Below are 11182 nucleotides of genomic sequence, written 5' to 3' on the forward strand. Positions count from 1 at the left end.
TCAGATATGACCGGGCGCGGTGGCTCAGGCCTGTAATCCTAGCACTCTGGGAGGACGAAGCGGGTGGATTGTTTGAGGTCAGGAGTTCGAGACCAGCCTCAGCAAGAGTGAGACCCCATCTCTACTAAAAATAGAAAGAAATTATCTGGCCAACTAAAATATATATATACAAAAAATTAGCCGGGCATGGTGGCACATGCCTGTAGTCCCAGCTACTGGGGAGGCTGAGGCAGTAGGATCGCTTAAGCCCAGGAGTTTGGGGTTGCTGTGAGCTAGGCTGACGCCACGGCACTCATTCTAGCCCGGGCAACACAGAAAGACTGTCTCCAAAAAAAAAAAAAAAAAAAAAAATCTTCAGATACATCTTCAATTATCAAGGAGGACTCAATGTTCATAAGGAGAAGAAATCCGCTGAAAGGTAAACTGTACAGGATTCCTCAGGTTTAGAGATGAATGCATCTACAGGCCAAGTGGAACAGCTATGAATGCTAAAGTTCATAAATCTTCCTGAGAATGCCATAAAGAGTCCCCTTTGCGGGAGATATTTTTAAAAGTAAAAAATAATCACCCAGAGATGATGTTCTATATTCCACTGGAAACCATTCCTTCAGCATGTTTCTGTGATAAGAAAGGCACACAAAGCTACTACACAGAAACCTGTAACTAAATATGGAGACAGAGAGGGAATGAAGGGACAGACACTGAAGAAACCTTTTCTGCAAGGAAAATTTAGGTGGGTGTAAAACCATTTCAAAAGGTTCGGGCACATGGATGAACACACAAAGAAAAACAAGAAACATTCCCACTCAATTATGAATGTAAATCAAGAAAGAAAAGAAAAGCAATTTAGAACAATAAGATCTAAAAAAGAGACTTCTATTCAAAGCACATCCACAATAATACTAATATTTACGTGACAGTTACTTTTTGTCTCCACTTTTGTAGGCTTTAATTTTGTTATAAAATGAGGCATTCAAGTAGTGAAACATGGTCACACACCACTACCTGAATGCTGTAACCTTATAAATACAAAAAGAGAAAAATGGAAACAGAAACATTCCATCAGTTTCTCCTAGGAGAAAAAAACATGGGTAATCAGAATCCTAAACAGTAATGTGCGCCTTGTAATGATATCATGTCTTAAAGACACCTTTAGAAACGGTCACTAGAAAGAGCACAGAGGGGAATACAGGCAGAATGGCTAACTACAGATATCGGGCACTGGATCCTATGAGGGAAAACAGAAAGTCTCAGATGTTAACGCACACCCCAGGTGTAATTCTAAGGACAGAGTGCCAGAACCCACCACAGATCCTACGGGAAGAAGTTGCAGGGCAGAACAGGAAGGAGGAATGTTCTGGCAGAGAGAGACCCCAGAGGAACTGGGAGCCCCATGGAAAGGGTAGGTGGGGAGGTTTGTTTTTCCTCCCCTCACACCTCTGGCAGTCTGCAGGCCCCCCAAACTGTCAGACTGCCCCTCTGTCCTCAGGAGCCCAAGCGCTGCTGCCCTCAGGGAACTGGGAGCTTCTTGAGCACAGAGCACAAGGCTGCTGGCACCCTGGAGGTCATTCTCCCTCCCCACAGACCACAGAACACATGGTGGGCACCATACTACTTTCGCACCCATTGTGTGCCTCTGTGCTGCCCAGGGAGCTTCAGCCCTTCAGTTTCTCATTTCACTGGAACCCACACAAATGTGCTGCACAACCTACTCAGACTGCAGCAGCCAGAGGGGACCAGTGAATCTTGGGGAAACTGAGTGAGCCCACAGCTGTCACAGTCTGTGCAGAGTGCCTACAGGTGAGAGGACAACACAGTATGCCAGAAGGGATCCTTGGGACATGGGGGTCAAGAATGACAGGTCTCATCCTTTTAGACTCTTCTCCTCCTTCTCCTCCTCCTCCCCTGCCCACCCACACTGACACAGCCCTGGCAGTTCCTACAGATGCCACGCCTACTACAATAAGTGACATAATCGGATACTAACATGTCATCTGACATCCACTCAGTCCTGGTACCACCGTGCAACAGCTGCTTCTATCTAAGGGGTCAGACCCTTCCCATTTCTTTCCACAGTTGTGCCCTTACTGTCCATTGTCATTAAGTCATACTTGCCCTTGCAAAAGCATGGCAGCCACAAATATATTCTGTTCATTCTATTTTTGAAAATGAATTATATTCATCAAAATATCACTAAACCGATTTGTTATTACAATCTTACATATTGATTATTCCCCATAATTTTCCTTGTCCCATAGTGTTCCTTGAACATCTTTACTTGACAATCCAAACATATTAAAGTCTTCACATTTCAGCCATTATCTTTTGTAGTGCATGTTGGGAAATAATTATACTTCAACTCTTTCTCTCTGAGTATCTCTCATTAGCCCTGTCCACATCCAGATGTACCCTACAGTCTTACACTGGGCTATGGGTTCCACTGCACTAATTGGGTAGGTTTGGATCAACATACTTCAGAGCGCTAATTGATTCCTTGTCACTTCTAAGCCTTAGTTTTTGCACTACAGTGCACTGCCTTGTTAAATGAATGCTGCAAAAGAGCACAATTATACTAGGCAGCTGCTATATACTTAGCACAGAAATGTTTTCCTAACAACAAGCGGGAAATCATAGGACAATAACTCCTTATATGTATATGCAGAGGCGAGAATGAAAAGTTAGATCACTGCTTTTCAGCTTTTAACCTCACTTAATGCTTAGGTTGTAACAGCATAACAACAACAAAAACAACACACAGTACCTCTGAATCCGAATCCCTAGGTGGCGACGCTTCCTCTTCCTTCGGTCCAGACGTTAACAAGGACATCTTAGCTGTAAAATGTCATTCACAGAGTCATTTATGAGAACATGTGTGACTGTATGTTTCAAATACCTACACAAGTCTACTGCCATTCACTTTTATTCAGATGAAATAAAAGTAATAGCAAAAAATTATTTCAGAATTGATGCAGATTAAAAGAACAAAAGGTAGGCCGTATGAAGGAATACAAGAAAAGAAAAATAATTACAGGAAATGGTTGTTACATTTGAAACCACATACGTTAACTGGTGCCTTTACAACAGTATTTACGCATGGAAAAATCTCAGAGATAGTCACTGATTTACCGCTTCTGCTATTTTCACGCGTTACAGTAAAACTGACATTACATTTTTGCTCTCGTGGAGCATTTTCAATAATACTCATACCATTTTCCTCTCTTAAACCTGCTGGCTTTGTTGTCTCCTCCTGTAAAAAAAAAAAAAAAAAAAAAAAAAGAAATGCACTTCAGAACACATTGTATTTATTCTCTCACTCACCCACTCACTCAGTCAGATAACACACAGTCACTGTGTCTGCCAAATCATGGGCAATATTCTGGGACAAAGCGGAACATATAAATAGAAGGCAGATTCTGCCTGATATTCAAGCGGGACTTGAGATGTATGGAAGCAAATAAGAAGAAAAATGGGTAAGTCACTAAGTCACCAGTTCGACAAATGGACTGAACAAAGTCTAATGAGGGCACAAAGGAGAGAACAGTCCGTTCTAACTGGGAAACTCCAGAAACGCTACAAAGAGAGGAATAGATTTTGAAAGGCACACAAAATACAGACCGAAGGTGTGAAGAATTTCTTGACATGTGGGATCAGCACAAGGATAAGGAAGCAACCAGGCAAATAGGCGAAGCAAAATAATGTGGTAAAACTGCAAAACAGCTATAGGAAGCGGGATGGAGAGGGAAAACGGGAGAATCAGTCATGGAATGAGCATCCCCCTCAATGAGGAGATGACTTACATCTTCACAAATATATTTCAGAAAGGTCACCCAGGCAGCAATGGAAAGCTAAATGAACTTTACCAAGCGGGGGTCTTCCAACATCATAAGTCAGAGAGTGAGTAAGCGTAATAAGATAGGAAAAATGGTGAGCAGGTAGAAGATACAGAACTTGCTGAATGACAGAATTGGCGACTGGGGGGAGGACTGGAGAGCTGGACTGTTCCTGCTTGAGTCTTTCACTGCTATTCATTCGGGGTTGTTTACTGGGGTGAAGAAGCCAGATGTCGGAGTATATTACAGACAGTCAGGAAGACTCAGACAAGGGTCAAGGACAGCTTCACCTGGCAATGCGTCAAAGCTGAGGCACCCAGTGGACGTGATGCACAACACAGAGCTGGGTAAACACACTGGGCGTAGGAATCGGTAAGCTTACTCGGGAAAACTGTCTGGAGTTATGAAGGTAAATATTTGAAAACCATACAAAAGTGGTAGAATTCAATAAGGCAAACATAGAAAGAACTCGTTAATTCTAGAAGGATAAGGAGAGGAGGGAAATAAGAGACGGGATGCAATTTTTCAATTACATAACTCAGTGTTTGATTCAAGGATATGAAATATACTTTTATTTATATACGCAAATATTTACTTCCAGAAAATTGCCGGGATATGCATGTTTAAATGAAATGAAATGAAATGGCTGAATTCTACAACACTGATTCAAAATGCCAGTTCAAGAGGATTCCTTTGTAAAAATTTATCTGATGAGTGTTAAACTGTAGAAGACCTCCTTCTCGATTTGTGTGATTACAGAATTAGGAGGCATCTTTAAATGCTACTATAATGTAAAAAGGAAACATAATACTCTATGTTGAATTTCACGTGCTTTTCCTTCTGCCCCGCTAAAGGACATACTAATAGCTCTAATGTCCGCTTTATGCCAGATAGGGTAGTAGTTAAGAGTGGGAGAGAGCATCTAGTATGAAGAAAGTAAAGCCATGATTATCCACGTTGAAGATTAAAAATCTTCAGGTACACCTACGATTGTCAAGGGGGACCCAATGTTCCTAGGAAGACAGAAGAATTTGACTGAAATGTCAAATGTACAGGGTTCCTCAGTTTTAGAGATGAATGACTGTACAGGCCAGGTGGAACAACTGTGAATACGAAAGTTCACAAAGCATCCCGGGAACAATATAAAGCGTGCCCTTAGCAGGAGATATTTTTAAAATTAAAAAATCATCGCCCAGAGATGATTTTGTATACTCCTTTGGAAACCATGCCTTCAGCATGTTTCTGTGATAAAAGGTAGTTTATGTGAGCAAGCAATCGACAATTCTGTTTATGTTCACGTGGCATGTGCACATACAGGTGGCCATTAGGTACGGATATTATTGCCACAAGACAAATCAGAGTAACTCCAGAAAGAAATAATCGCTGCATTTATTTCTCTAAGAGGGTTGTGGCTCAAAATTGCTTTTCTGATTTCATCGAAACAGACTGAGAACCTCCTGTATATAACCTCACATTTCAATTTTCGTTAACAAAGATATCCAATCAAAGGCTTATTTATTTCTCTCTCCTTATTCTCCAAAAGATCTAAAACAGCCACCAAGATTATATCAAACAATAAGATAAATTACTTAGGTAACTGATGGAATGACTGAACACTAAGTTGGACACGTTTACCAAGAAACAAAAGAGTCAAAACTACTTTGCATCATGTAGGACACAGATTTTACTAGATTCAAGACAAGACATCACTTTACTAAATTGAAAAGAAGTGAGGATTAAATTTTCTTTGCTTCCCACATGGATTCTAATTGATGCTCACTAGGTGTACACATATGAGGACTAACATGTGATAATTTGAAACATTCATTTTAATAGAACCATACAGGGTAACTGGGATATCCATCACCTTAAATGATTCTCTTTTCTATATGCTAGCAACATTCAAATTATCCTCTTCTAGCAATTTTAAAATGCCCAGCAGATTAATGTTCATGACAATCATCTCAAACTTTCTTTCAGTCCTTCATTAACATCAGGGATATGTCATTCTGAAGAATCTTTTGCACTGACTGCCTCTCGTTTCTTAATTTGCATTTATTTTTATTTTTATTCATTTTTTTTTATTTCAGCTCATCATGGGGGTACATAAGTTCAGGTTATATACATTGTCCATGTCCCGCCCATCCCCCTGAGTCAGAGCCTCAAGCGTGTCCATTCTCCAGACAGTGTGCCTGGCACTCACCATGCAGTCATACCTCCATCCCCTCCCACCCCACCTCCCGGAGTCTTTATTTGCATTGAAAAGCATTTCCATCTAGCACTCTGGGAGGCCCGGGCTGGTGGATCCTCTGAGCTCAGGAGTTCCAGACCAGCCCGAGCAAGAGCAAGACCCCCTCTCTACTAAAAATAGAGAGAAATGAGCAGGACAACTAAAAATATATAGAAAAAAATTAGCCAGGCATATTGGCGCATGCCTGTAGTCCCAGCCACTTGAGAGGCTGAGGCAGGAGGATTGCTTGAGTCCAGGAGTTTGAGGTTGCTGTGAGCTAGGCCGATGCCACGGCACTCTAGCCCGCTGTCTCAAAAAAAATAATAAAAATAAAAATAAAAAATAAAAGCATTTTCTTCATATTTTTTAATGTGCAGAGATCCTGCTCTCATTTAACTCCACTATTTCTGAGGTGTTTTTATACTAATCTGTCATATTGACGCTCTTACTCAATCATTACGTTTATCTTGCCCTTCGCACATGAATTCTTCCCCTTCATTCATTCCTCCATCCACATATTTGTGGAGCAGCACTTTTGGGTTGCTTTCTAATTCTTTGCTCACACAGTGGCAGCCCTAAGAATTGTTTTCTCCCACCAAAGTTTATAAATCTCAATCCTGTACATCTCTCTCTCTTGTGATTACACTGGTTTCTATGATGACCTTGAGGCCATCCATTTCTTTCTAGGATCCTTGTCAGCATGATGAGGGTCAGGGGGTGGTATGTGAACAAGGCGTGGGGAAAAGAAGGGGTTTTTGTTGTTGTGGGTCCTTAAACTAACTTACCTCTGTGTGACCTTCCTCAGTTGAAGACATCAAGAAAGGTTGCAGACCAGGGCCATGTGTTTCCACGAAACGAGCATGAAAGCCCTGGACTTTGACTGACGTCGGAAGGCTTTCAACCACATCTCGATGATGAGAAATACCGTCCTGTAACATGGTTTCCTTTTCTGTTCCCACACCATTATATTTGCCTTTTACTACTGCAAAAATAAAGAGTATATGAAAATATGTGTAATTAGTTAACAAGGAATAACACAATATAGGCAGTCTTGAAATAGCTTACCACTTTTCGTGAGTTGCTGAGAAGTGGCCATTGGCTTCGTCAATCCCGGTTGTGCAACATTCTAGAACGAAAAACAGAAGCCTTAATAAAAATGAGTATCAACACGGGTAACTCAAGTGTAATGTTCACCATTACCAGACGAATCAACACAACGTGCACAGATCGTGGAATAACTTGAATGCAGACCCAACACTCAATTCTGTCATTATTTAGCATATATCTTTATGTGGGGAGAGCGTTATGGGAGCTACTACAGATGTTCTCAAAATATTATCCCCCTCATCCCTACTTCATTACTATACAAACACTATGATTCATTTAGAGTATTTTCTTAACCAGAATAACCTAGGACAAAAATTTTCCGACATAGTTGAGAGCATTTCTGAAACAACTATCATTAAGGAACTTACAGTCATCATGTGTTATATTTTTACATCTATCCACGTGATTTATATTTGTATGAATTATCTCTTGCCCATGAATATGTGGGAGTTTAGTTTTTACTAGTACCTTACCTAAAAGGACGGAGATTCAAAGTAGTATAAGACACTTCTATCTTGTTTGACAAAAAGCTACAGAGAAATGATTGTGCCCACTCAGGTCTTTGCAAGAAAGAGAGAAATAAACAGGAATAAAACTCATATGGCACTGATGGATGAAAGAAAGGCACACATAGCTACTACAAAGAAACCTGTAACTAAATACGGAGGCAGAGAGGGAATGAAGAGACAGACACTGAAGAAACGTCTCCTGCAAGGAAAATTTAGGTGGGTGTAAAACCATTTCAAAAGCTGCGGGCACATGGATGAACACACAAACAAAAACAAGAAACATTTCCACTCAATTATGAACGTAAATCAAGAAAGAAAAGAAAAGACATTCAGCACAATAAGATCTATAACAGAGACTTCTGTTCATAGCACATCCACAATAATACTGACTAACATTTATGTGACAGTTACTTTTTGTCTCCACTTTTGTACACTTTAATTTATTGCTATAAAATGAGGCATTCAAGTAGTGAAACATGGTCACATACCACTATCTGAAAGCTATAAACTTATAAATACAAAAAGAGAAAAATAGAAACAGAAACATTCCATCAGTTTCTCCTAGGAGGGAAAAAAAAAAAAAATGGGTAATCAGAATTCTAAACAGTAATGTGTGGCTTGTAATGATATCATGTCTTAAAGATACCTTCGGAAACCCTCACTAGAAAGACCACAGAGGGGAATACGGGCAGAATGGGTGACTACAGATATCGGGCACCGGACCCTACGAGGAAGAACAGAAAGTCTCAGATGGTAAGGCACACCCCAGGTGTAATTCTAAGGACACAGTGCCAGAACCAACCACAGATCCCACGGGAAGAACTCGCAGGGCAGAACAGGAAGGAGCAACGGGTTGTGGCAGAGAGAGACCCCGGAGGACCTGGGAGCCCCACGGAAAGGGTAGGTGGGGAGGTTTGTTTTTCCTCCCCTCACACCTCTGGCAGTCTGCAGGCCCCCAAACTGTCAGACAGCCCCTCTGTCCTCAGGAGCCCAAGCGCTGCTGCCCTCGGGGAACTGGGAGCTTCTTGAGCACAGAGCACAAGGCCGCTGGCACCCTGGAGGTCGTTCTCCCTCCCCACAGACCACAGCCCACGTGGTGGGCGCCATACTGCTTTCGCACCCATTGTGTGCCTCTGTGCTGCCCAGGGAGCTTCAGCCCTTCAGTTTCTCATTTCACTGGAACCCACACAAATGTGCTACACAACCCACTCAGACTGCAGCAGCCAGAGGGCACCAGTGAATCTCGGGGACCTGAGCGATCTCACAGCTGGCACATTCTGGACAGGCTGCCTACATGTGAGAGGACAGCACCGAATCCCAGAAGGGCTCCTTGAGACACAGGTGTCAAGAATGACAGGTCTCATTCTTTTAGACCCTTCTCATCTTGCTCCTCCCTCCCCCTTCTGTCCACCGCTGCTGGCACAGCCCTGGCAGTTCCTGCAGATTTCATGCCTAGTGTAATCAGTGACATAACCAGGATGCTAACATGTCACCTGACTTCTCCTCCGTCCAGGTACCACTGTGTAGCAGCTGCTTCTACCTAAGAGGTCAGGCCCTTCCAAGCTCTTTCCACAGCTGTCCCCTTACTATACATCGTCACTAGTTCCTACCTACCCTTGTAAAAGCCCAGCAGCCACAAATATATTTAGCGCATTTTGTTTTTGAAAACAAATTCTACTCATCAAAATATCACTAAATAGAATTGCTGTTATTAAACTCTCACGTATTTACTATTCCCCATACTTTTCCCTCTCCTGTTTCCTCAACATCTTGACTTGACTATCCAACATTTTAAAATCTTCAGGTTTCAGGCACTCTCTTTGTTACTTCCGGCTTCCAAAACATCCTACTCCAAACTCTTTCTCTTTGAATGTCATTGGACCTTTCACATGTTCACATGTACCATGCAATTTTACATTTGGCCACGGCTTGATCCGGAAGAATTCTTTAGCTTGTAGGACAACATACTTCAAAGCCCAAATTGATTCTTTCCCACTTCTAAGCCTTATTTTTTACCCTACAGTATGATGGCCTCTTAAAAAAATGCAGCAAACTAGCAGAATTATACTGTACAGCTGTAATGTCCTTAGCACACCATTATTTTCTGACCTATAAGCTGAAAACTGTAAGACGATCAGCCCTTATATGCAAATGCAGAGGTCAGACTGTGACATCACACCACCCCTTCTTGGATTTTAACTTCACTCAATGCTTAGATTTTAACAGCATAACAACAACAACAACAAAACACAGTACCTCCGAAGCCCAATCCCAAGGTGACGACGCTTCCTCTTCCTTCGGTCCAGATGTTAACAAGGACATCTTAGCTGTAAAATGTCATTCACAGAGTCATTTATGAGAACATGTGTGACTGTTTATTTCAAATACCTACACAAGTCTACTGCCATTCACTTTTATTCAGATGAAATAAAAGTAATAGCAAAAAATTATTTCAGAATTGATGCAGATTAAAAGAACAAAAGGTAGGCCGTATGAAGGAATACAAGAAAAGAAAAATAATTACAGGAAATGGTTGTTACATTTGAAACCACATACGTTAACTGGTGCCTTTACAACAGTATTTACGCATGGAAAAATCTCAGAGATAGTCACTGATTTACCGCTTCTGCTATTTTCACGCGTTACAGTAAAACTGACATTACATTTTTGCTCTCGTGGAGCATTTTCAATAATACTCATACCATTTTCCTCTCTTAAACCTGCTGGCTTTGTTGTCTCCTCCTGTAAAAAAAAAAAAAAAAAAAAAAAAAGAAATGCACTTCAGAACACATTGTATTTATTCTCTCACTCACCCACTCACTCAGTCAGATAACACACAGTCACTGTGTCTGCCAAATCATGGGCAATATTCTGGGACAAAGCGGAACATATAAATAGAAGGCAGATTCTGCCTGATATTCAAGCGGGACTTGAGATGTATGGAAGCAAATAAGAAGAAAAATGGGTAAGTCACTAAGTCACCAGTTCGACAAATGGACTGAACAAAGTCTAATGAGGGCACAAAGGAGAGAACAGTCCGTTCTAACTGGGAAACTCCAGAAACGCTACAAAGAGAGGAATGGATTTTGAAAGGCACACAAAATACAGACCGAAGGTGTGAAGAATTTCTTGACATGTGGGATCAGCACAAGGATAAGGAAGCAACCAGGCAAATAGGCGAAGCAAAATAATGTGGTAAAACTGCAAAACAGCTATAGGAAGCGGGATGGAGAGGGAAAACGGGAGAATCAGTCATGGAATGAGCATCCCCCTCAATGAGGAGATGACTTACATCTTCACAAATATATTTCAGAAAGGTCACCCAGGCAGCAATGGAAAGCTAAATGAACTTTACCAAGCGGGGGTCTTCCAACATCATAAGTCAGAGAGTGAGTAAGCGTAATAAGATAGGAAAAATGGTGAGCAGGTAGAAGATACAGAACTTGCTGAATGACAGAATTGGCGACTGGGGGGAGGACTGGAGAGCTGGACTGTTCCTGCTTGAG

The 11182-nt window shown here is 41.5% G+C and overlaps 1 protein-coding gene across 1 annotated transcript in view; it reads right to left on the bottom strand.

Moving 5' to 3' along the window:
* The window catches only part of LOC123638204 (ankyrin repeat domain-containing protein 26-like), a 46667-nt gene extending 43510 nt beyond the window's left edge, over positions 1-3157 (bottom strand). The window contains exons 1-2 of the mRNA XM_045551639.1: positions 3127-3157; positions 2762-2832 (exon numbers count right to left, since the gene is read on the bottom strand). Of these exons, the coding sequence (XP_045407595.1) occupies positions 2762-2827 (66 nt within the window). The 5' untranslated portion in view covers positions 2828-2832; positions 3127-3157. The remainder of the gene's footprint in view (positions 1-2761; positions 2833-3126) is intronic.
* Between the last annotated feature and the right edge of the window lie 8025 nt (positions 3158-11182).

Source organism: Lemur catta, chromosome 5, assembly GCF_020740605.2.
Source record: "Lemur catta isolate mLemCat1 chromosome 5, mLemCat1.pri, whole genome shotgun sequence".
In the NCBI taxonomy this organism is placed as follows: Eukaryota; Metazoa; Chordata; class Mammalia; order Primates; family Lemuridae; genus Lemur; species Lemur catta.